Source organism: Balaenoptera ricei, chromosome 9 (genome assembly GCF_028023285.1).
Source record: "Balaenoptera ricei isolate mBalRic1 chromosome 9, mBalRic1.hap2, whole genome shotgun sequence".
NCBI classification, from domain to species: Eukaryota; Metazoa; Chordata; class Mammalia; order Artiodactyla; family Balaenopteridae; genus Balaenoptera; species Balaenoptera ricei.
The window spans coordinates 60,330,868-60,357,941 of NC_082647.1; the positions used below are offsets into that span (position 1 = coordinate 60,330,868).

At 41.0% G+C, this 27,074-nt stretch overlaps 1 protein-coding gene across 2 annotated transcripts in view; it reads right to left on the reverse strand.

Annotated features, from left to right (window-relative positions):
* Positions 1 to 817: 817 nt before the first annotated feature.
* The window catches only part of SLC25A13 (solute carrier family 25 member 13), a 212,843-nt gene continuing 186,586 nt past the window's right edge, over positions 818 to 27,074 (reverse strand). For both annotated transcript variants that reach the window (XM_059933892.1, XM_059933893.1), the window contains exons 15-18: positions 12,520 to 12,658; positions 2,433 to 2,591; positions 2,250 to 2,340; positions 818 to 1,977 (exon numbers count right to left, since the gene is read on the reverse strand). In XM_059933892.1, coding sequence (XP_059789875.1) covers positions 1,791 to 1,977; positions 2,250 to 2,340; positions 2,433 to 2,591; positions 12,520 to 12,658 — 576 coding nt within the window. In that variant the 3' untranslated portion in view covers positions 818 to 1,790. The remainder of the gene's footprint in view (positions 1,978 to 2,249; positions 2,341 to 2,432; positions 2,592 to 12,519; positions 12,659 to 27,074) is intronic.

The following is a 27,074-nucleotide window of genomic DNA, read 5'->3' on the forward strand; positions in this document are numbered from 1 at the left end:
CCACTTGTCACTCTGAGCAGGGATTGGGGGTGAGTTCAGGGAGACGGAGGGGTTTCTCTTTGGTGTTGGCCAAACCCAAATCATGAGGGAGCCAGCTATGTATTTGTCCTATCTCTGGTGAGAATAGCAAAGCTTTTGTTCACTGAAAAAAACAAAACAAAACAGACTCATGGATGGTGTCTACACTTTCCAATTTTGAACAATAACTTTGAATGCCAACCTGCTGACCTACAGGCAAGACAAGAGGCTGAAAAATGGCTGTGCCATCTGGAGGTGAATTTCGGAGAAACAGAAAGTTCAAACTCACTGCTGGTAAGTTACTCAGCAGCCTCCTCAGGAGCATGATTGCAGCCTAAGAAGAAGAGCCCTAAGTTCTGTTCAAGAATAACACCTTTCCACCGGTCATTACAGTGTTGGCCAAATATTACCGAAGGTCAGACACAGTGGTATATGGTTTTGGTATGAGGAAGAGTCAGAGAAAATTAGAAAATACCATTGCCATTTCATACCAGTTTTCACGCCCAACTGCCAGTGAAGCTTTATATTAATTCTCACGATAAGAAACTGCCAAAAGCACCGAGAATGACTAGAACAAGTGTCAGTTTGCTAGGTTCCTCGCTCATCTGGGGTTAAATGTAGTTTCTCTTATTCACGCCGAACACTGGCATACTGAAGACAAGGGTACACGTCACCTTGAAAGACGAGAACATATCCGTGCCAATACGAACAAATCGCCCTCAACATGAAACAGAGAGTCCAATGATGACAATTATTGCGGTCGTTCGCCACATGACATTAACAAGAGCAAACAATTCAGTAGCTTTAAAAATAGTTTATTTCCTTCTTCACAAACACATGAGCCTTCTGACCATTGTGCAAGGCACCACAAATGAAATAAAAACTTGTATTGTAATGTATTTTTCTTCCATGATTCAAGATAAAATGGATTTTAAAAGCAGATGGATGCCAATTACGGGGGATTGGGAGGCGGCGAGGGTAGGTACCAGTAACAGGCAGGCACGCGTTTTTCTACAGTGTTTATTGAAATAGGCAGCAATCAGCACATGTACCTCATATGAGCAGTCACCCCAGATCAAGAGAGATGCTGCGTTTCCTGGTTTCTCCATCTACAGAGTACAGTGCCAACAGTACTCTCGCTAAAGCACAAAAGACTTCTCCCTAGTAGTCTTAGTACCAGTAACAGAATATGATTATTAAACATCTTCAATGTGGTTTTCATTACAAAAAAACATGTTTCACATAAAAGCTTCATAATATAATCCAGAGACAGAATTAGTGCATGCTTAAAATCTGAAGCCAGGCTGGCTATTTCTGATAATGTTTTCATTTCTTCCAGTATTTTTTACTTTCATAAATATGCACCCAGTCTCCTACCAGGTTAAACAGACATGGAACACTTTTGCTCTGAGCACCATGATCCCCTCTCAATCGCCTCTTCGGGACTATAATCCTAATTCTAAGGAGAATGGTTCTAATTTGTTTTCAGACTTGCTTCTTCCTCCAAATCAGGTTAGTGTTGACCAAATCCCAGCAAATGTCAGACACAAAGGTTTGTGAGCAGAGGCCCAAAGAATAATTATGAAAAATTTCACAATGATCTAGGTTAAGAAACCACACAGAAAATAAATGATTTCACCTTATAAAAAGCCTCGACTTGAATTTAAACAGGAGATGGAAGTGAAAGGAATGAAGTGTTGCTTCAGTCCAAGATGGGGCATTCTTTATTGCAGTAACAACAAAGCCACAGCAATAGCCCAGGGACGGTCCTCCTACGGGCCTCTACCAATGGCTTGTGAGGTAGATACTGACGGCTTGAAGAGAGGTAGGTAAAGCCCAAATTTGTTCTCAATCCCTGCAAACGTCGCAACTGCCAGTTTGTAGCCCCCAACATGATCGGGATTGGGAGCAGGCAGTGTGATCCTCGATTTAGGAACTGGCTCTGATCCCATGGGCTTCCTAAAAGGAGAGAAAATAGAGCGAGAATCTGAGTTTTTGTTTTGTTTTGTTTTTTAACTTGGTAAAAACAACGTTCAGAAACTGCTAACGTCTGGATCAGAGAGGAATTGTGGAATTCTAGTTAGCTGTATATTCCCTTTTGAAATGAGTTTGATAACATGACTTCAGGATTTTCCTACATCTTTTCTACTTCATCATAGGGACTAAATTGACATACCTTTCTCAATGACAACAGAGTATTAGAAGCAGCTGAAATTTAGCAGGATACTTACACTCCTCCAAAATCAACGTAGAACCATCGCTGCAGCAATTCATAGGTCAGCAAAGTTACACCAAACTGGGGGGAGGAACGAAACACACGAGCTTTGAAAAAAAATAAGAAATAACAGATGCAATTAGATTTTTAAAATTCACCTGACACCAAAGGTTTAGTTAAGAGCAAATTATTTCCATACCTCCAGCTCCTTTCCACAAAGCTTTTGGGCCTTCTTCCCGAAGGATCTTCCTAAAGCAGTCTATCACTCCGCTGTAAGTGGTCTGGCCGGCCCGGGCGGCCACCTGTAATCGTGTCTTGATAACATCAGCGGGGGTCACTAGAGATGCCGCAGGCATACCTGCAGGAAAGACAACACCTTCGCAGTCCGGTCACATTCTCACTATATAAAAAGAACTGTGCTTTGAACTGCCGGCCGTGGAAAGAAAGTTAAGAATCGGATGAAATCAAATGCCTCTTTGCTGTCCCCTCTGGGAAGCACAGCTGTGACTCTCGTCCGCAGTGATGGAGGCTCCAGGACACCTAGAGGAGCACACGCCTCGTCTCCAGATCACCAGCCTCTGTTTGTTGCGCTTACATTCCTAAATAGTTTTAAGGTTTTAAGGAATTATTTATCAAGACGATGACTTCGAGTGGCTGAGAACAAACGGAGAAAGATTTTGTTTGTTTGTTTTTTCTTTTGCTTTCCCGTGGAAATCAGAGTTACTAGGTCTGATTTTTCAGAGGTGAAGCTTGTTATCCGTTTCCTCTTCCTGCTTTTCTGACAGTCACCGGAGGTGCCTTCTCACACACACTCAACCACCACCCCCCCCCCACCTTCCAAACCCTAACCTCTTCATTTACATCAGAAAAAAGACTTTACTGACAGCTAAACAAACACTGTGTGTGTGTGTGTGTGTGTGTGTGTGTGTGTGTGTGTGTGTGTCTGTGTGTGGAGTGACCTGAAGGGGAGGTGCCCACAGATAACACTTCAGGATTCCTCTTTCCTATGACTGACATCTCCAGAAAAAATATGACAGAAAGCTTAAAATTTATATTGGCTGATAATCAATGAAAAAGAAACAACAACAACAACAAAAAAAACCCTCCCAAAATTACCAATGGGAAATTTTTCTACAGTCATTTTATCCAAACTGGGGCAGCCCATGTTTAGATATTTTAAAAGCGAGACTGTACTCAGAAGACACTGTCTCTTATGGTTTTATTACTTTTCCATTATGAACCTATTCCAAACCAAACTGGTCAAATGCAGATGCATAAATCTCCTTTGCTTTTTTTAAGGCTTAATAATTCTGTAAGAATTTCTGTCCAAACCAACGTGGTCTGGCTCACAACTCCATCTCATCCTTCTAACAGACAGCTTTAAAGTTACAGTGTGTGCGTATGTGCCCGGGGGAAATCTGCAGAGTACACGTTTGCATTTATATCACTAAGCTGTATCTTTTCCTCTTCCATCTACACTAAGCTCCTCAAACATTCATCCTAACAGTTTTTATAAAATGCATCACGTTTTTGCATGTGAGAAAGCTCACTTTATATCCAGTGCTTCACTGGATAAGTCATACTGAATTTCCTATTAGCTTAGAGGAATTATTTCAACTTTGAGCCAGGAATTTATCCTCCAACATAATGGAAGGAAACATGAAAAATGCTTAGAAACCCACTGTGTTCACACCACCAATTTTGTTTCACTTCCTGGTTTAGAAAGAGTTTAGCAAGGCTGTCTGCTTTAGACACGCAATAAAATCCTCCTTACAACCGTGGGCAGGCATGTCAGAGTGTGAATGTGAAAGACATACAAGCAATAAAATGGGTAAAAAGTTTCCTTCAGTTAGGGCAGTTTTCATAAATAGCTACTTGTTACAAAAAAAGAGAGAAGTATTGGGGAGGGCAGGGAGGAAAGACATTGATCAGTGGAATAAAAATGCCAAGAGAAACGTGTAAGATGTTTAGCAAGTTGTCTGGTAAAAAGTGATTGGTGTGTGTGTTGGCGGGGGCGGGGTACTGGAAACATGGCGGCCTGCACATGACTCTCATCCTCTCCGCCCCCAGCTCCCACCTCTCCTAGGAGGACAGCTGCCAGGGCCTCGGAGGGACTGCGGATATCCCTGTGGACAGGGGATTTCTGGTGTGGAGATTTGCTAAATTCACCTGGAGAATAGCATCAGGCTGCTCCAGAGCAAGGCCAGGAAGGCAGCATCTACCAGGAAGAGCTTGGCCACCGGAGATGTGTTGATTTGGGGGGGGGTCAGGGATGGCAAAGACTCTGAGCCAACTTGCCTGGTCTCTCCCGGCTTGCAAAAGGGTAAAGACAACGCTGAGCAAGAGGTCAAGTCTTGGGACTTCCCTGGTGGTGCAGTGGTTAAGATTCCGTGCTCCCAATGCAGGGGTCCCGGGTTTGACTCCCGGTCAGGGAACTAGATCCCACATGCATGCCGCAACTAAGAGTTCGCATGCCACAAATAAGGAGCCCACGTACCACGACTAAGACCCAGTGCAACCAAATAAAAACAAGAACAACAACAAAAAGAGGTCAAGTTTTCTCTCTTCCCAAAGATGGGAGAGCAAGAGAAGGCTAGGCAACAGGGAGGCAGCTTTTAGGTTCCTCAACAGGAAGGGGACCGCTGCCCAGCTGGTGCTTCAGTGATGAGACAAATGGTGAGACCTTGGGGCCACCTGCTACCTGTGTGACTGGAACAACTTGGGTGTTCTCCAGTCAATAAAAAAATTATAACTCCTTAAGGGGGTGCCCAGCAGCTAGAGAGTAGAAGGTCATTTACAACAAAAAGAAAGCATGATTGGCAAAACACAGCTTTGGTTGGTACAAGGATATATTGTATAACACAGGGAATACAGCCAATATTTTACAATAACTACAAATGGAATATAACCTTTAAAAATTGTGAATCACTATGCTGTACAACCAAAACTTATATAATATTGTACCTCAACTGTACCTCAAAAAAAAAAAAAAAGAAAAAGAAAACCCAGCAAAGACCAATAAACAGATATCATATGACAAAAAATACAACTTTGGGGTAAGTCAGCCTTAATTTTCACAAATATCCCATTAGTATTTGTAAAAAAAAAAAATGTGCTTCTCTGTTTATGGGACACAGAGTTAATATCTATGTATTCTGGATCAAGGTTAAGTTTGCCAGAATCCCTTTGCACCCTTATCTATATTATCTACTTGATGTATCAGTTTCTAAGAAAAGTGTAATGATTTTCATTTAGAAAGAGAAAATACCACATTCTCGTCATACTTTTAACTTGAGGTTTTATAAGACGACATTATGTTGATAATACAGAGAGGTTTCTTAGTGAACTTTATCTTTTCCAAGTGTAAAATATGCCTCTGTGCTTCTGAATGCTATTTTTAAACTCCTGAATTCCATTTAGTTTGACATTGATATTGCTACACTTGCTTATTGTTGGTATTTGCCTGGTACATATTTTTCAATCCATTCTCTTTCCATCTTTCTATGTCACTGTTTTCTCGAATTTCAGGTGACTAGATTTTCTTTCACAACTTGGCTAAAGGTGTTTGTTTTTACTAGGGGCACTGAACGCATTCAGTTCTGGCTTGTAGACTGATTTCTGCCATCCTGGGTTAGTTACGGTCTTTATTTTCTCTGTTTCTAGGTGTTTCCCTTTTGATTTCCACCCTTTCCTGACTAATTCAATTTGGCTAAATATCATAAGCGTTTGTTACACAGGTGTGAGTTACAGTGTGTGCAACGAATGAGCACTGACATCTCTGCAAGCTGAGAAGGTGGTGCCCCCTCCCTTTGTCTCCCTTTCTATTACCTGCCTCCCAACAACGCTTCTTGTACAAAAACACATAAGCCAAGGTTAGCAGTCATTCAGACCGACTCTCGGGTTTCACTTTCATCTGCTCTGTTTCATATATCCCACACTGTCCTCTTTCTTAAGTTCACTTTTCATCTTGCCTCCGAGAGATCTGTGAGGGGTACCTGTGAGTCCTGGCTGGGAGGGACTACCCTGGTTTGGCCCCTGCTCCTGAAGGCAAGCATGCCTGCTGGGAACGCAACTGCAGATCAAGACCTGCTCTCCTCGGCATTTTGACGGAAGCCAGCACCGCAGACAAGAAGCCAATCTTCCATTACTGATTGGTTTTCTGTCCTCTTTTCCTTATTGCTTCTCCCTGGATAACTCCTATTAAACAGATGTTAGACCTCTCGGATTCATCCTACATATCCCTTAAATTTTCTGTTATTTTTCATCTCTGTATTTGTGATCCATATTCTAGAGTTTTTTGTTTGTTTTTCCCCATGACTTTATTTTCCATGTGTCAAATTTGGTGTGTGTGTTTTTTTTTTTATGGATTTCTAATTTTGGCAATCTTTTTATTAGTTTTCAAGAAAGCCTCCTTACTGAGTGTTTCTTTCAAATCTGAGGACCCTAATTATAGTTCTTAAAAGTTCTCCTCTGTTCCCTGAATTGCCTGTTTTCTCTGTAATTCTCCTGTTTACTTACCTTATTGCTCCTTGTTGTCTGAGGGGACCCCTGGCTGTCTACTGACATTCAAGTTCAAAGGACAGGCTGATTTGTGCTGTGGACAGCTTCCACCACACTCTGGGCCAGCCTCACCCACAGGCCTCTCTCCTGAATGGAGAGAGTTTGTGAAATGGGTGAGGCCCGTAACTGCATGCTGGGGCTGAGATAGGCTGGCAGGGCAGGGACCTTCCAAATCCTGCAATGCGGGGTGCTTCACTCTGGAGGTAGAAGGAATTATTTTCTACCCCTCTTTGGAAGAGCTGCTATTAGTTCATTTTTTTTTTTCCCCCTGCATCTGTGGTAAAGGTCTGGAATTACCGTGAAGCCTTGCCCTGCTTTCTTTCAGTTCTTTACAACTGCCCTCTCCAGGCAAGTGTTCCCTTCCTTTAGAATACAGCTCTGGGCTTTTAGCCTCGATTCAAATGTTGCCTGAAGTTCCATATAAAAAGGAGAAGAGAGAGGAGCAAGCCGACCTTCCCGCAGTACATGCAGTTCCTTAACGCTTGTTAATGATTTACCCTAAAACCTCCCCCAACGCTCAAGGCATTTTATCTATTGTTCACTCCGAGGTTAAAATTATCTGGTTTTGCTCTTACATTAATAAAAGTAGTTTCTCCTGCCGGTGTTTTGGGCTGTGGCATTTTTCACTTGTTTCAGGTTTTGGTTCCTATCTTCTGAAGGCTGGTGCTAATAAGGAGTTTTTAACACGTATTTTCTAACATTTTAAGGTATTTGGGAGGAGAGACGGATCAACATGCTCAGTCCATTACCTTGATCCGACCTCTCCATTACTCTTTTTTTTTAAGGATCTAAGAATTGCTTTTAAATTATCTTAAGCTTTATGTCCACATAATTTAAAAATTGTTACATTTTATATAATTATGTGCCAATGGTACTTTTCTCCCAACTTAATTCTTCTAATACGTTTGTAAAAGCATCATGATCAGTCACACACATAACTCTTCCATATCTGTGTTTTGAACAGCTTTTAAAGATATTCCTGAATTACTACTTAGTCTAAAGCTAATTAATTCAAAGACAAGATCACAAGACCATCGCTGCAGTCTGACTTGTTCCCCTACCTCACCACTCTGACAAGATCATCTGGGATGAGCGGTCAGTCTATAACATTTGAGAAGTATTCGATAGCCTTCATTTGATATTATCCCTAAACCATATTGAAATGCCCTTCACTAATCAAAAAAGTCACACTTAATTAGAGTGAGTCAGAATTTGGTCCCTTAATTTCAGGCCCCTTGCTTCAACCCTCACCTTCTGACACATGAGGCACTTTGGCTGATGAACATAAATTCAAATATCTGTTGGTCTTAACTCGATCCTGTGAATTAATGGAGACGTTCCCAGTATCTAAAGATCTTCCCAGTTTATCACTAGATACGTAGACCTAAACAAATTTAATATTCTCTACGTTTTAAGATACTAACAACCACCTGTTAAAAAGCTGTATATTACTAAAGCAATCTAACTTTAAATCAAATCAAATTTTTAGAGAAAGTAAGGTAATACTTACTGAATAACTGAAATTCCTGTCAAAACATAAAAGGTAAAATCATGTTCACTAACCCAGATCCATCTTATGTATAATAGTATTGTTCAACAAAAAATATACGTATCCTGTGTAAGAGATAAATTGAAATATAAAATCTAAAGATCATATTTTATATTAAAATGTGTATTTTATATAACATAAAAATAGCATTAAGACATTTCTTATAATAAATAAGTTAGTGGTCAATTACTATTCCTCATAGCTTATTCTGAGATCAGCTTTTCTCCTTTCTCTTAATGACAACAAAGGTCACTCTGGCCCTGGGACCTACTACCCACCCCATGACTGTGTCCTCTCCTGAGGAGATGCCTTTCTTCCCCTGGTATCCACAAGAGGAACATGGGGGTCTGATCTGGCTGGCAGCCAACAGCCCCCACACGTGGGGTGCATTTTGTGCTCACTGCCCTTCCGGATGGTGTTGCACGGGGCACACTTCTGACCACAGTCTTCTTGCCCTTTCCATACCGAATTCAGCGCCCTGGCCGAGCAAGCCTGCAAGGCTCTACACTCAGCAGAGGGTGGCCCTGCTGCCTCCCAGGACACCAGTTAACGCTGATCACTGGATATAGATTTTTGTGTTTATCTTACAAAAAAAAAAAAAAAAAAAAACATTACTAATCTTCCTTATTAATTCTGATACATTTTTAGGCATTTTAATTTGGATTTTCAGGTAAACAATCATTTTCAAATAATGATAGATTCATTTCTTCTTTTCTAATATGTATGCCTCTTACTTCCTTTTCATATTTACCACATTGACTGGAACCTCCAAATAAGGCTGAAAAACTGGATAACAGAAACATCCCTAACTTTAATGAGAATGGAGGTTATGACAGTTGCCATTGGCTTCTGATATCTGTTATGAAACTAAGAAAGCAGCTTAGTTCTCATTACACAGTTTATACAGGTTTGTGGAAGGTAAAGACCATCAAGCTTTGTGGCTTATCTGTCCTTTCAAGAAAAAACCAATGACAAAGTCTGTCTTACATTATCCTGCCTTACAGGGAAGGGGAAGATGGACAATAAAATGAAAGTAAACATTCTATAGTCAGCGTGGCAGTTCGCTCCCAAATGGGCCTCAGTGATCTTCACCTCCTGGTGTTCACACCTCTCCATCGTCTTCGTGCACGTTACGGAGGGCTGATCAGTAGGGCTAATAGGACGGTGTGGAAATGAAGGAGTGCGACTTACAAGCCTTGGTCATAAAGACACTGCAGCTTCTATTTGCTTCCTCTCCTTCTCTCCCTCCTCCCCCAACTTCTCCTGCCCTGTCCCTCCCTCTCCCTCCTCCCGCTCTCTCTGGTCTTGCTCTGGGGGAAGCCAGCTGCTGCGTCATGAGGACATGCAAGGACCTATGGAGAGGCCCTGTGGCAAGGAACTGACGGTCCTGCCAATGCCGGGCGTCCTGCCAATGCCGTGCGTGCGACTGAGCCGTCTTGAAAGTGCGTCCTCCGACCCCAGTCGGGCCTTCTAGAGCCCTGGCTGACGTCTTGATTGCAACCTCATGACAGACTCGAGCCACAGGTCCCCAGATAAGCTGCTCCCATCCCACAGAAACTGGGATAATAAACATTTGTTGTTTGAAACTGCTAAGTTTGGGGTAACCTGTTATGTGGCAACAAACAACTAATACAGAAGGTATGTGGAAAACAACTCTGAAAGACAACAGGATGGCTAGAGGGCTAAAATAATAGCAGAATGGGGATGTAAAGCAGTTCAAACTTTCAAGAAGGACATGGCAATGCCTTAAAAACAATCATAATTTTTTTTTTTTTTTAACCAGCAAACTCACTTCAGAGAATTTATTTCTCCCAAGAAAACAATCCAGAATAGGGAGAAAAGCCTTATGCACAAAGATGTTTTTTTTAACAATACCATGTATTTAAATTTTTTTTGAAAAAAAAGTTTGTTATCTAAGATTGAAGATGATATAAGTATGCAGCAATTAAAAATTTTGTTTACAAAGTTTTAAATGACATAAGAAAATTAATATTATTATTGAACATTTAAAAATACTTATTATGTGCCAGGTGCTTTCCTGGATCTTTATATCCATTAATTCACTTAATCCTCATAATAATCTTATGAGACTAAGACTATTCTTATTTCCATATAGAGGTGGAGAAACAAGCCGAGAGGCATTAAGTAACTCATTCAGGTCATACAGTTCTCAGCAGGGAAACTGGAATTTGAACCCGGATAGTCTGACCCCACAGCACATGCCATGAACCATTTTGCTGTGATGGTGAACAATGCTTCCAAAACGAAGTGAAAACCACATACCTATAATGTGATCACAGTTCTGTTAAAAACCATCCAAGGGGGGGAGAAATTAGCAAAAATATTAAATGGTGATTATCTTAGAGTCATGGAATAATGGATACTGTTATCTTATTTACGTGTTCCGATACTTTCCAAATATTTTACAATGGTCAATATTTTCATAATCCTACAAAAAATAGAAGACAATAAACTTTAAAAGAGAAAAAAAATCCACTTATAATTTCTACAGTTCTGGCAGCATGGATCACCCAGGGAAACTTGTACCCAGAGACAAAAATTATGTCTGGGTAGCTATCTTCTCCAAGGGAAGAGTTAAAGGCAATATTTTTGTGGTTCAAAGAAAACAAAGCTTGGAGAATGTCCTAGACTTTGATCTGAGCTCTAATACTTATCTTCTGATTTCGCAATTGATTTTTGGAGTTATTTACAGACACATTCTCTTGGATTCAACATAATGATGGCTAACATGTACTGAGTATTTACTCTCTGCCAGGCTACAGGCTAAGTCCTCCACATGGGTGCTCTCACTAGAGCCTCATAACCACTCTTCTCCAGTCAGTACAATTACCATCTCCTTTTATGGCTGAGGAAACCAAGCCCGGGGAGCTTAAGTAACTTGCCCGAGGTCACATACTACTAAGTGGTATGTTAGTTCTCCCCAGTAGGTCCTACCTTACTTCAAGTAAATAACTGGAAATAAATTGTATTATACCCTTTTGGTTCAAAAGATATTATCGTTTATACATCTGTAAACGACATATAAAGGACACAGTGAGTGAGTCAACGGCCAAACTGGGATTAAAACAGGGAATTCTATGGTTGAGTCTTGAGATCATGCTTTTCTGATTTAGGTAGAGTGGTCTCACTGCTACTCATACAACGAGGCTCCCTGAGCAGCCAGGAAAGGACAGTCCTGCCTCATACACCAACATCACCACCTTTGAAGAAAAGGGATTAACCAAGAATTACAGAGGAGCTCCATGGGTTCCCGCCTCCAGGGCTCCCCAGGCTACAGGCAGGACACGGGGCTCACAAAACAGCAAACAACTTCTCAAAGCAGGGGGTAGTTCTCAAGAGACTCAAGCCACATGTCTGAAGAGAACAACACCTGTATCAAAATTGTTTGGACCCAGGCACCCCATGACTGCCTTAGGGCCTGTTAACTCATTAAGTGTTTGTCACCACCTGGAGAGCTAATCCAGATTGTTCTAGCCTTTAGGGTCTCTAAACAAGGAGAAGCATCAAAGAATGAACTCATTCCTGCTGGGGCTATAATCAAATTTCCTCTAAGGATTTACACTGGGAATGTAGAAGCCAACGTCTGCATCTATTTTCTTCTGTTGATACTTTCACTGTAGCACTATAGAAGACAGTCATTTCTCTCCGAGATTCAATACACACACACCACCCCCCGTCCCAATCTTACAACCTTACACAGCTAGCAGGAATCAGGTATCTAATAGACCCAAGCTGTTTCTAGTTCTATTACATTTCTTTTCTCTCAATGACAATAACTACTGCTTAAATTCTGGACAAGTTTTATGTACTATTTTGGTTAGACACCTTTAAGGCATAAGTATTAACATTTTTAAAAACTTCTGACTGAACAGTTCTTGTTCTTACACCATGAAGTGAAACTATGAAATGACATGGAACCTGAATTGGAATCCAACAATACTACAAATGCACCAATTGTTAACGAGCTTTTTTTGGAGTTGAGAAATTAAGCTTGTCTAATAGTCTAACCTGCCAGAAGTAAGATTCATTTCTTTCCCTTTCATTTTAGTAGCTCTTCAAAGCAATCTAAAGCCATCTCACATGTACCCTGTCGAGAACTATAAGCAAAAATTCCAGTGCAGTGGCACGGTGGGAACAGAGCTCTGAGGACACTCACCGGCTATGGCGCCAGCTAAGAGCAGGCTTCCGGGGCTAACCTGCCCATCTTCATTTGCAAGGGAAGCCTTCACATGAGCATAGCATGGGAAGTAGATGGCCGAGAAAGGAATGTCCCGCAGAAAGCATGCTTTGGCACCCTGTACGTTTGAAAAGGAAGAAAAACCACATGAAACACATATCCCATTGAGAAGATCAAGCTTCTTTGGAACTTCCCTCAGAACAAAATATTCCTGGAGAAGACCAAATTTGTACTTACAAGTTGAAAGGGGAACAGAAAAAAATATATATATAACCCAAATTCTGCAAGTAATAAATCAGAATCTTGTATTTTAAAATAAAACATTTTACTGTGTGGTATAAGCGCGAGGGGAGAGTTCTTGTTTATTCTAATGGTAAGATTTCGATGAAAACATTTTCGGAGCTCTGCCTGCCACATCCTTTTAAACCCCTAATTGACGGCAGGTCACTGGCATTTCAAGAAGGATCTGTTCTCATTAGATGGGCAGCAACAACCAAGATACCTCTGTGTTTACACACTAGAAAGTGGACAAATTATAAAGGTGGTAGGGGAAGGGGTTTGTTTTTCATATTGTTTGAGACTCTGATGAAAATGTTGGACTCTTTCCCAGAAAAAATTACACATATGTAAAAAATTAGACACCTTTTCAAGGGGTTCATGGATTCCCCCAATTTATTCATATACTTAGCCCGACTGCCGCAGGGTTTATGAAACATTGATAAATGCCTGTCCTAAAGCCTTAAAATGTTTATAATAATTCCTATATATTCAAGAGCTCTGTGTAGAAAAATTAGCAACTAAGGCAAAGTCTTCACCAAATAATTTCTGGTGCCAAAATAATGCCATGGGGAGGCCTTGAAAATTGATGCATGCCCAGAAATACGATATAAAATTCTAATGAAAACCACAAGACATATACTGTGTTTTAGGTAGGCTAAACCTACCTACCTTCAGAAGCCCCCCTTTTCAACACTTAATGATCTAATACCATTTCTTTCACAGATTTCTAATGCCTAAAAATTTTCATCAAATTTAGAGATTCTTCAAGGAAAATAATGAATCCATCCAGATTCCACAGATCTAGCCAAGCCCAGTGACATTTACTGAGGTCTAGTGATGTTGGCTCTCGGGTATTTGCCTGATGCCAGCCTCTAATCTGTCAAAGTTCCTTAACACTACACATCTGTTACTGCAGCCTTTGCTTTTCTGACACCCGCATTACACACCCGACTCACACTGAGCTTGTGGGTAATAAAGCCCTTAGTCTTTTTCATATGAACCACTATTAACCTAGGTCTACTGTAACTTAATTAGTTGTCCTAAACAAGTAACATAAGCAGGGCTTTGTGTTTAATCCTATTAAACTTCATCCTAGTTTGGCCCATCCTTCCAACCAGAACAAATGCTTGGAATCTGGATTCTGTCATGTCGGCTATTCTTCAATCAACTCACCCATGGATGTGTTAAGCTGCCTCTGGCCACTCCGAGTACAGATCCCCCATCACGCATGGCCAATCAGCCCACACTTCTGTTAACACCCAAACTGTTAAATGCATAACTGAAGAGAAGAACTACAAAATTCACCACACCCAAATTCCTCATTTTATACATGTGTAAATTGATGCCCGGGACAGTTAACCTATCAATCACACGTTTATTAAGGGCCTTGCTGTTGGCTTGCTTAAGGGACCTCCTTGGAGGCAGTGCCAGAGACAGGTCCAAAACTCAGGATGCTCAAGTTTTTTTCACGTCTCCCAGTTTTTTCAAGGGGAAAAAGTACAGTATAACACCAGTATCCATGTAGCGTCCAATCCTTTCCTGATGATTAGTTTTTCAAAAAGTTATAATCCAGGGAGTTACTGTGTAAGGGCAATACTATCACTCATTTGTTTGTCTATTTTCACTTCCTTTTCCTTATTTTGCCTACAAACCTTCCCATAAGTTCTGTTCGCTATTTGCTCACATGCAGAGTCTGTCCAGGAGACATTCAAATTAAATACTAAATGACTAACTCATATTAAGATCAGTTAAATCTTCTTCATGTCTGGCTCCTTCAATATAGTAAAAAAAAATTGCCATATTACTGACTTACTAAACAAATCACTTTGGAGTAATTTTTAGGATGATAAAATTCCTCCTCACACAAATTTTGTTTTTTTACTAAATCTATTAGTTTTTACTATGGACCTCATCTCCCAAATTTCTGTATCTATAGAACTTCAGTCTATATGCTCTGCTCATTTTTTTTTTTTCTTTTTTTGCTGGTAATATTTTCCCTTTAACATGTTTTTCCCCCCTGATTAGAAAATATTAAGTGCCTATCACAGACAAAATAGGAAAGTATTAAAAATTTAAAGTGCCCTTAATTTTCACCAGCAAGAGATAAACACTGCACCCACCATATATGTTTTGGAGCATCACCTTCAACAGTAATATTATCAACCGTTCCACAGTCGGGGTCATGCTTCTGCGGTTCAGTTATGCTTTTCTTCTCCTTAAATTCATGCTATCCAGTTTTTTGGTTTTCTTTTTTGTGGGAGAGTGAGGGGGTGGTACGGTCTAACATCTCCTCAGCCATACTGCCTAAATTTCTTTTCTATATGCTGTTTTAAAAACTCCACCATCATCATGGTCTTGGCTGTCCTGTGGATTAGGCCCGGTATTGTCACCCTTGTCAAAGCTTTGTAATGACTTCACTTTCCCATTTTCCTCTCCTGGTCGGCCTGATTCCTCTCAGGTAAAGCTACTCAATGCCCCATTCATCTGACCAATCAAGGCACACCTATCACTCTACATCGTCTTTGATGACTGCTAAGCTAGGCACATCAACCTCTTAAATACCTCCTCTTCATTCATTTAAACCCAAACACCACCCTTTCCAAGTAAGTAGAAGATAGACAAGGAGTAGATTCCACACGGCTCCACACTGTCTACACTTTCTCAATGCTGTGTATCTGCCTACGTCAGTGTTGCCTATTTCAGAGTGTAAGCAACCAGGAGCCAGAAACTACTGTCTGATTTAATTTAGAAAACAACAAAATCTTGGGCTGTTAGGGCCTAAGACATGTTCCTGGTGACACTGATCTGGCTTTGCCAACTCCCACAGAAAATACCACAACTAAAGAGAGAAATGAGAGGCTTGGGATACACTGATACGTGACCTGAAATTAGAAACATCCCTGTGACACAAGAAGAGTAAGGCCAAGTGAAGAAGCAGCTGGGTTCTCCCAAGAAGGAACTCTGCTTTCCTGAAATTGTGACAGTAAATCATGTATCAGTGTGAGAATAAGAGCCTAATAAGAGGTGTGATATGCTTTAAGAGATGTTTGAAAGCAGTTCCAGATGACTAAGAAGAAAAATGACTTGATCAAAACACAGATGAACAAACAAACAAACAAAGACCACAGCTAAGGAAAAGGCAGAGCTACACTGTGAAACACTAAAGGAAAAATGGTCGGAAATATGCTGTATTTTTCCTACCAGGGATCAGACAATGTGCTTAAATAATTTACGCATGCTGGAGCCAAGGTGAGACTCTGTAAGACGTTTCAGGTTTTTGATTATCTGAAAAACAGGAAGGAAAGGGAAAGTGAAGGAAGAAAGATACCTTGTGGAATGGCCACTATTGTCTGCTCCACAGAGGCAGGACCATCTAGCCAGCAAGTGAAAACATTTAGAAACTCTCATTTCCACTGAGCAAGGTATGAAGCAGCCCTGGGACCTGAGAGAGGTACCCTCCCCTCTATGGCTGTGTGGCTGTGTAATGAAAGAGCACTGGGGGAAACTGAGCTCTGAACCTTCCTCTCCTGTCAAAACGGCCAAAGGCTGCCTTCTTCAGGGCAGGGAGGGGGACAGGGGTTTAGGAATACACAAGGAAATAATTATTAAAAGTCCCATGTAAAGTATCGAGTCCAGGACAAGTGTGAGGGCCGGTGGGGATGAGGAGGTCTGTGGTCCCTGCCTCCTCTCCCGGAGCCTTCATCCTCCCACAGCCCAGCACCTGCTCAGGCATCTCCCGGCAGCACATCACTTCTCCTGAGTCATGAGGTGTCTCTCACCTCTCTCACACCCCAGGCATCAAAGCCCAGTTCCCAAGGAAAGCTAACTTTGCAAAGGGTTGAAGAAAAAGGCACAGGTTTATTAAATTTCCCTGGTCTCCTCACCGCCCCCCCTTCCTCCAGGCCTAAGGCACAAAGGCAGGTGCCAGTTTGGCACAATGAAAAGGGAGACAGGATGTGAGAAAGGCATTTAAAGTTCCAACAGTGAGAATGTTCCCCAGATTCCTTGATAAATCCTTCACTTCTCAGTGAACACCCATCCTCCAGTCCTACATCAAAACGTAAACCTGTTTGACTTGAATTCTACTTGCCCCACGTACCATTTTTACTAAGTGATCAGCCATTCTGAACAGGCAACTTTATAATAAAGAGAAACATTCCACGCTGCCCAAGAGCCTGCGTCAGCAACACAAAAAGAAGTACTTTGGCCATTAAAAAATTAATAAATGACAAAGTGTGTACCACCTAAAATAAATCTTTAAATGTTCCTCCCCTGAAGAAAAATCCCCACATTTCCCTGCTCTAGGCAGCCCTGACCTTGGACGTTCCCTGGTTGGCCCTGAAGTTCCTTTGTACACACAGTAAAATCACTTGGGGGAAATTAATAAATGAAAAATGCAATCACCTGATCTCTTACTCTTCGTTAAAGCACTCTTTCTCCAAAAAGGGGAAATTATTATTATTATTTTTTTCCTTTTTAATAAAAGGCCCACTAATAACAGACAGGAACAAATAAAAGGCATCTCAGGGGAGACCTATATGTGAATAAACTAGAATCAAAACTCAGATCCAGTTTAATTATCAACTCTGGCTCCGTTCCAATTCCATATCCCTCCAAAGTCTCTGCGTCACCATTCTAGTTAAGGTCTAGGAACTTCATTTAACTTCAGTGGTCCATGATGCACAGAGGCCAATCAGACAGCTTTAGAGACGCTGGCCACGGTATCGCCATTGCAAAGGAAATATCTGTTTTACTTCTCATGCTTTTTTGGATGTGGACACTATGGTGAAAGCCCAAAGGAGCTTTAATCAATTCTTAAGTTGCTGGAATCATCCACCCAAGCTTACTCCAGCAGCTCTGTCTCGCATGAAATTGTCAAAAGATAAAACACAACAGGATTTGTATCTTACACACATACGCTGCTATCTCCAGTGTCTTTTTCCTTCTTTTAAAGCTCTTCATCTTGGATGGTATCACACCTGCCCAATCAATCTGAGCAAAAAAAACCATCCTGAAGGATGGTGGTTGATAAAGAAGTCAGGGCCCAGGGCAGGTCTTTTCACATGCTAATTCCTGCTTACTCTAGCTGTACCTGCAAATACAGCTTGAAACAGACTATTTCTAATACAGGGGAAGGTAATTACACTCACAAAGGCACCTCTGTGTCAGGGCTGGGCACCAGGAGCCAGCAGGTCTGGGAGACAGAGGCTTAACAGAGACTCCTGCAGTGAATGCACATTGTCTAGCATGGGGGAAAATGCCAGACCGGGGGGGGGGGACCCTGCAGCATTCAAGACAACAGTGGTGCACCTTGTCTGGGAAGGTTATTTAATGCTTCTGGCACCTGGAGTCAGAGCCACCCCTCTTTTCCTACCTTACAGGTTTAGAATTTATTTGGCATGTATAATTGTATATTTTGATCCTGGAGCTACAAACAATGGGCAGCATGTCATGTCTTGATCCCTTAGCATTCCTCTTGGCTTCTCCCAAGCGAGTTAACCCTTGTATACACAGCCTGGCAGCACCTCTCCTGCCCGGTCAAGGGACAGTTAGGGATTTGAACAGGGTGCATTTCAGTATCTTGCTGAGAAACATTACTGGTGCCAAGCTCCGTTATGTTGTGTCACTGGCGTTAAAGCCAAATCAACCAGTCAGCAATTGGAGACTCCATATAAGTGACACTGAAATTACTTCAATTTGAATATAAAATATCAATGCCTACTACTTTCTTTCTTCAGTCCAGGGACTTTTAGGTTATTGGTGTCTCCTTAATTTCATTGCAATTCTAACAAAAGCACCTTGGTAACTCAAGGTGTTTTGTTAGGAAATGCCACTCGTGTGCCAGGTCTAATTCTCTACTGTTCTACTATTACATGTTGCTTTGCCATCAGTGACGCTCATCATTTAGATGGACTGGAAATCCAATAAGTGGCTCAGAGTTTTATTACATGGAATTTTGGTCTCTGAGAAGCTCTGTCCCCTTCACAAAGCTAATCTGTAAAATACGTCCCATCTTTTCAATTTTTCTTTTCTTTCCCTTCTTGCTTTCTCCCCAACTTCTCCCTGCTACCTATTTGCAAGTTGCATGGTTTGTTTCTAGTCCCAAGGTTTAGAGCCTGAAATTTTTACTATAAATACTTAACTTACAGTCTGTTATCTTTACCTTCCTCTTATATAATACTTGCACATTAGACTACTTAAATTATAAGCAACCCCTCCATCTTATCATTGTTATGGACTTTAATTCTAGCTCAGATAACATTAAGCATTGTAATTACCATCATACATGCATACATATATATGTATGCATACACACACACACACACACACACACACACACACATTTAAATTCAGACAATGTTATTTAGACTAAATATTTACCACTTTTCTTTGCTCTTCATCCCCTGTTCCACCTCCAAACTACCATCTGGAATCACTTTCCTCCTACTTGAAGTACATTCTAGAATTTCCTTTGATACGGTTCTACCAGTGATATGCTGAGTTTTGCTAGTCTAAAAATTGTCTTTATTTTACCCTTGTTCCTGGAAGACATTTTTACAGGGTATAGAATTCTATGTTGAAAGGTTTTTTCCTCTACACACTGAAGATACCATTCAAATGACTTCTGGCTTCCAATGTTCCTGTTTCTAAACTAGCCATCAGTTCAACTGTTCCCCTTTAAAGACAATCTGCTTTTCTCTCTAGCCACTTAAGAGCTTCTCTTCAGCTTCAGTGTTCAGCAGTCTCATTCTGATTGTCTAGTCTGGATTAATTTTATTTATCCTGCTTGGGATTTGCTGTTCTTCTTGAATCTATGGATTGATAGCTTTCAATGGTTCTGGAGAATTTTCAGCCATCATTTCCCCTTTCCTCCTGGTTTTCTTTTATACCCATTAGACCTCCTCACACTTTCCTGTGTCTCACTCTCTGTCTCTCTGAGTAATTCTCTCTTCAGCTGTGTTTAATCTGCTGTTAAAGCAAGAATTTTGAAATGCTGAATTTTAAATTTCAATCATCATAAATATGTTCACCTTTTTAATTTTTAAAGCAAAAACATTCACTTTATAGCTATGATAATTTTTAAATTTTAAATCTTTGGAGGTTTCAAATGCTGTCCGTTGTTTTTGCCATCTCTTTTTAAAGTGCCTTGTTTCCTTGTGTGATTTGAGACTTTTGTTTATGAGCTGCCCATTTTCCTTGGAACATTATCTATGAAATTCTTTAACATCTGGGCTGAAGGTGGGTTCCTCTTTTTTATTTTTTTAAAATTTTTTATTTATTTATTTATTTACTTATGGCTGTGTTGGGTCTTCGTTTCTGTGCGAGGGCTTTCTCTAGTTGTGGCAAGTGGGGACCACTCTTCATCGCGGTGCGCGGGCCTCTCACTGTCGCGGCCTCTCTTGTTGCGGAGCACAGGCTCCAGACGCGCAGGCTCAGTAGTTGTGGCTCACGGGCCCAGTTGCTCCGTGGCACGTGGGATCTTCCCAGACCAGGGCTCGAACCCGTGTCCCCTGCAGTGGCAGGCAGATTCTCAACCACTGCGCCACCAGGGAAGCCCAAGGTGGGTTCTTCTTAACGAAACTTGTGTTTGCTTCTGCCAGGTAGCTGGAGGCACTATCAATTCAAGATTATTTAAAATAAATTCCCAGTTTGAGAGTTTTCATATCACTCAAGAAATATAAATTCAGTCTGCAAACCTATGTGAGACAAGCTTGGCGTTCCTGATTCTTAGGGGTGGGTTTTCCCCTCCCCCTTCTCTCTCCCTCCACTCAGAAACAAAGCAATTTTCGTTGCTGTCCAGATAGTATGAGGGAGCATTAAAAAAAATTTTTTTTATTGAACTATATTTCATTTACAATACTGTATTAGTTTCAGTTGTACAGCAAAATGATTCAGTTTTTTAATATATATATACACACACATACACACACACACACATATGTGTCAAAACGTATCATCTTAAATATGGATCTATATCTGAATTCCGCCACTCCACATCAACAGCAGGATACTGCAGGAGCAAGAATACAGACTTTGGAGTCAGAGACCTGGGCTCAGATCACTGCTCTGCCACTTAGCTACCCGATGTTGGGCGAAGTTCTTAAAATCTCTGTACCTCAAGTTCCTCTCCAAAAAAAGTGAGTAATATTTGTACTGACATAAGAATTACATTTAAATTCAATGATTAATATAAAGTACCTAGTATAACACGTAGCACAAGGATCTTCAATAAAAAGTGATGATATAAAGACAATTACTACTATCAACGAAAAGCACACTGTCCTGTCGGGGGAGGAAAACAGAATTAGCTGATATAGTCTTTAAACAACTGGCAGCTGGAGTGTGACTCCTATATGGTTTCATACCTGAATCACAGGAGAGCTCTACATTTATCAGGCTAAGGGCAAATCTTTTATTTGGCAGAAGACCTAATCCTATCAAGTAAGCTTAAACTAGTTTGCTAAATTGATCATACCCCATATGGGACTCTGGCTGCCACAAGACATATCTCCTTAATTTTACAGTAGATGCACATTTCTCAAATTAGCCATCTTTTAAATACAGAACTTGGTCACAATTAGAAACCAGAGAAATATAAGGACAGATTAGTAGAAATCCATCTATCACTTCTGGAAAATATATTCAGAGCCCTCTATGAACAGTGGACTAGTAGTAGCACCACTTTCAATACTTCTAAATATAAAGAACATCACATTATATTCCAAAGGTTGAGCTAAAATAAAAAAGAGCTGTTGAGGGCTTCCCTGGTGGCACAGTGGTTAAGAATCCGCCTGCCAATGCAGGGGATAGGGGTTCGAGCCCTGGTCTGGGAGGATCCCACATGCCGTGGAGCAACTGGGCCCGTGCGCCACAACTACTGAGTCTGCACTCTAGAGCCTGCAAGCCACAACTACTGAAGCCCGCAAGCCTAGAGCCCGTGCTCCGCAAGGACAAGCCACCACAATGAGAAGCCTGCACACTGCGAACTCGCCGCAACTAGAGAAAGCCCGTGTGCAGCAATGAAGACCCAATGAAGCCAAAAATAAATAAATAAATAAATAAAATAAATTTATTAAAAAAAAAAAAAAAAGAGCTGTTGAAACCAGTCCTGCAGGCACTTAGCAGAAAACAAAACAACAACAACAAAACAAAACACTAACTGGATAAAAATGTTTGCCTCTAGAAGGTTACCCACAGCATGAGGCTAGGAGACTAATGTTTTATTATTACATACTTTTTTATATCTGAATTTTCTTGTTTTAAAAACTATACTACCTGTTAAAATTAATTTCTGAAAGAACTTTATGGCACTAGAATTATTCTCTCACCTCCCTTAATACTGATCACTTTGAAGGCAATGAGGCCATACTCGTCTCTGTAACTCAGCACACCTCATAGAGTGTTAGTCCTCAACAAATATTTGGTGAGTGAATGGGAGAATGATAAAACATTAACCATTTTTTAATATTTTAAAGAATATTTTCTAGCCCCCTTCAGCACACTCCATTCCTTCCAGGACTGTTCAATAAAAATAATATTTTTCAGGATGTCTCCTTTTATTTGCTGTTCCAAATGTAGGTATCATTACTATCCTCTTTTACTGATAATGCATTTGAAACACAGGGACAGAAAGGTTTTTTTAAGTCTTTTTTTTTTTCCAGTTTGTTTTCTTTTAATGCAAACTTCTAAGCAGAATAGGGACAGTATTACATCATTTCCAATATTAGTCGCAAGTTCACACCATGTTAGATACAAAACCTGGCCCCTTGAGGTACTTGATACCCTCTCACTAATTTCTAAAATAACTGTCTTTTAATAAGACAAAATGCCCCAAATGTTCACTTTACAGCAGATATTTATGACAAAGTTATCAGGAAGGCACAAAGTTATTTTTCAAAGAACACAAATAGCTATCATTTGGGTAGCAGCTTGGCTCATTGTCAGGTTATGCGGCTCTCTGCAGGGCACGTGGGGTTTGCACTGCTATGCTGGTTAATGCAAGAGTTAAGGAAACAGAAGGGCCCTCTTGCCTCGCAATGGATAAAATCACTTTAATTTCTATAATTTAAAGAGTTGATATCAGATCTAAGGTAACATGTGCTTATTCTAAAAAACAAAACAAAGCAAAATTGAGCCATTCTAACTAACATTTTTAAAAAGTATTGGGTACTAAAAGGAATGAGGAAAAAATGATCATATAACTACCCTGACCTAAGCTATCACACATTCATGCTGTTTGGTGTCCTCTCAATTCTTTTAATCTCCATTTTCCTAGCACGCTCGCATCAACAATGACACCAAAACTGCCAACTGCTCCATATCCGTGTGTAGCATAGAACCTTGTCTTTGAACTTCCCTGAATTATCTATCAGACATATGCTCTCTCTCATCTGGCTCAAGATATCTCTAGGCGATAACTCATGTTTAAAAGAGAGATTGCACTGAGTTTGAAACCCAGCCTCCCACTTCCTTACAAGGTATATGACCTTAGAAAAATTACCTAAACCCATCAAGCCTTCCTTTCCTCAACTGTTAACTTGGGGCTGAAAAAAAAAACAAAAACAAAAACTATCTGCATCATAGGCTGTAGTAGGGATTAAATGATGTAAAGTGTATACAGCTCTAAACATGGGGCCTAGCACAAAGTGAGCCCTCGTCAAACATTAGCTCTAACGAGCTTACGCGCACATGTGAACACACACACACGCTTCTAAGCCTGGGCCCTGCCTCTGTCCCTCCTGAAAGTCCTCCCACAATGTCTGATCCTGCTATATCTTCAGATGTTTCAAATCCTTCCATTTTCAGTGTCTCATTTTTCTGTCTACAGACAGGCATGGTTCTTGCAACAAATCAAAACAAACCACAAATCTCTCAACCTCTTCTCCCCTGTAACGTTATCCCTCGCCTCTACTTTTTCTTCCAGTTGCTGTATGCTTTCACTTTTGTTTCTTTCACAGTAAGATCTTTAGGTTGAATGGTCTGTATCTGCTAATATTTTCTCAACCAGGTTTCTACCTCTACCATTCTCCTTAAATTGACTTCTTAAGGATAACCAGTGGCCTCCATCTTTAAATTCAAAGGCCTTTTCTTGGACTTCAGTCCCCTTGGTCTGCAGCACTTGATACCAACTCAACTTCTTCCTCTTCCGCTTACATCTCATCTCTCTACCAGCTCCCACAGCACTGTTTCTTCTGGTTCTCCACCTGACAGCTGCTTCTGCTGTTTTCTCCCCCATACTCACTTACTCCTGCCACCCTAATGAGGGTAGTTTCTGAGTTCCATCATTGGTGTCCCATCAGCTTGGGGATCTTACCCACTCCCATAGCTTCATGCACGTGGACGACCCTTGAAAGACCGTCTAAAGTTCCCATCCCTCTGACAAGGCTCTAGTCCTACATTCAACAGGGTAGAGTAAGAAGAACACCAGACAGGGAGTCAGGAGACAGTCTCAGGCCTAGCCGTGCCCCCCCTACCAATCACCTAGCTGATTCTCCTAAGATTTCTGGGCTTCGATTCCTCAATTATAAAGGTAACACCAGACAGAAGGTCTTTTAAGGTTTCTTGCAGCTTCTCAAATATTATAAAATCATAAAACTTACAGTATCACCGTCCATCCAGGTGCTCAGGCCAGAAATCTGGGCTGATTTAATCTTCCTTTACTTTTCACCTTTCATCACTTTCCAAGACTTTGTGAGTCTAACTCTCACACATCCTTTAAATATATCCCCCCACTGCCTCTCCCCACCATGACGCCCTAGTTGAGGTCATGGTCATCCCTCCTCCCTGCCATCCCCAGCCTGTATCTTCCTAACTGGCCTCCCAGCCTTCTGTCTTTCTTTCCCATGTGGCACTCCCCACACTGACGCTGAATTACCCCTCCTTAAACACAAACCCTATCATGCCATTTGTCTTTGCCTTCTACCTGGTTAACTATGACTCATCTTTTAACATCATCTCCCCTTCCAAAGCCCCCTGGCTTTCTTGCTATGAGTCAGCTCCATCTCTCTTAGAACTCTGTGCGCAGCACTCTGACAGCCCTTCTCAACCGCATGTGTTGTATTCCAAGGGTCTCTTTACTTGTCTGACCACCCCCATGAGATGGTAAACTCTTTATAAAAACATGTGCCATAATTCATTTTCATTTTCCCAGTGCCCAGGGCAGAGCTTGCCAGGTGAATGAATGGAGGCCTCGGAACCTGGGAAAGCGATCTTTCATCTAATTGGCTGTTTCCTTTACGTTTGACCTCCCCAGTATCCTGGTCTTCTGTGGTCATTACTTGTCAACTTATTCTCTCTCCATGCTTTCATATCATTGCTAGTAACTTGGAAACACCTGGCTTTTGCTTACCATTTATTTGCTCAACAAATATTTTATCAAATGTCTACTTATGTGCCAGAAGCTGTTACAAGCAGCACTGAGCAAGCTAGGTCTTTGGTATCACAGTTCACTCTGGATGAGGGAGACAGAGAGACAGACGGAACTATCAGATGGTGATGGGTGCTACGTAGAGACCTGGAAGAGGGGGATGTGACAGCGAGTGACCTGGTGTCCTTCTCAACAGGCATCTGCTGAGCTAAGATGTGAGGGGAAGAGCCTTCAGGCAACTGAAAATGAGGGGATGAGCCTGGAGTATCTGAAAAGGAAAGGTGGCCAGTATAGCTCGCAGAGTAGGCGGGTGGTGCAGAATGGAGGGTGGAGAGGACGGGGCCAGCAGGGATGGAGCTGGGGTTCTAGTCTAAGCGCAGTAGGTTCTAGTCTAACTGCTAGACAGTTTTTCACCAGAGACACAGTTTCTGTAGGGCACACTAGCTTCTTATTTCCTCTGGTTTCTACTCAAATATCATCTCCTCAGAGAGGCCTTCCCTGGCCACCCTATTAAAAGGCAACATCCCAATTCCATCCAGCCTCGGCCCTTCTCCATCCCCTCACCCTGCCTCCTTCTTCTTCAAGGTCCTTAGCTCCACCTCATGTCATATATTTGGTTTCTTGACGGCTGACTTCTACCCACCAAAGTGAGCAGTGGCTTGGCTTTTCACAGTGACATTCTAAATGGCTAGACCAGTGCCAGGCACACAGTCAGACCTCAAGAGACGTTGTGTCGAGTGAATGAATTAACCTGACTTACATTTTAACTAGATCACTCTGGCTGCTGTGGGGACTACGGTTTTGACGGAGTCAAGAGTCAAAATAGAGAAACCCATGAGGAGGCTTTCACAGAGGTCTGGGTGAAAGGGAAAGGTGGATGAATCAGAAGAGAACTGCCACTCGGGTGGTTGTAAAACCATGTAGTCCCTTGTTGTTAGAAAATTAGCATGGCATGATGTCCTCAAAACCATAACTAAACAATTGTTTTCTTCATATGGGGCCATGAGCTCATAAAAGCAGGTATTTTTAAAAGCTGCTATCTTGAGAAATTATTCTTACGTACTTGTATGCTACCAAGATAAAAGTGGTAAACTGATGAAATCTGACAAAATCTACTAACACTAAAAAATGCACATGCCCCTTGACCTAACAAGTTCATTGCTAAGAATTCATTGTATATACTCACAAAAGTATGTCACACTATATGCAGGGATGTTCACCCTGTCATTGTAATGTCCCCAAACTAGAAACAACTTAAATACTCATCAATAGGAAACTGCTTTAAAAAAAAAGAAAAAGAAACTTAAAAGAAACTTATATACAGTTATCAAATAAAATGAGAAAAGAGAATTAAGATATATTGTGTGTTTAGGAGGATTCTGTTTTTGTTAAAACACACAGATACACCATTGATGTGTGTGTGTGTGTGTGTGTGTGTACAATTTTTGATAGAGAAAAGGGAGAGAGGGAGGAGAGAAATAAATACAGATTTAAATAGAAAGGTTTTCTTTTCTTAAAGATATATAAAAAACATAAGCAGTGGTAATCCTTTAAAGAGAGAATAGGGTGGTAAGGGGTAAAGAGAAAATTTTACTTTCTTAAAGACATTTCTGAATTATTTCATTTTTTGGAAACATAAACTTGTATTTTACTTTAAAAGACCAAACAATATCCCTTTGAGATAACTAGCAGAATAATCAAGAACATATGCCATCACTTGCTTTCTGATATTATGAACAGTAGCGCCAATGATTCACTTGTATACACACGATGAATGAACACACATACACAACACGCATGTATGTGGATGAAAAATACAACTGGATGTGACGCCTGTGGATATGGAGGGCCAACTGTATTCACCGTACTATGCCATTTTATAGAAGGG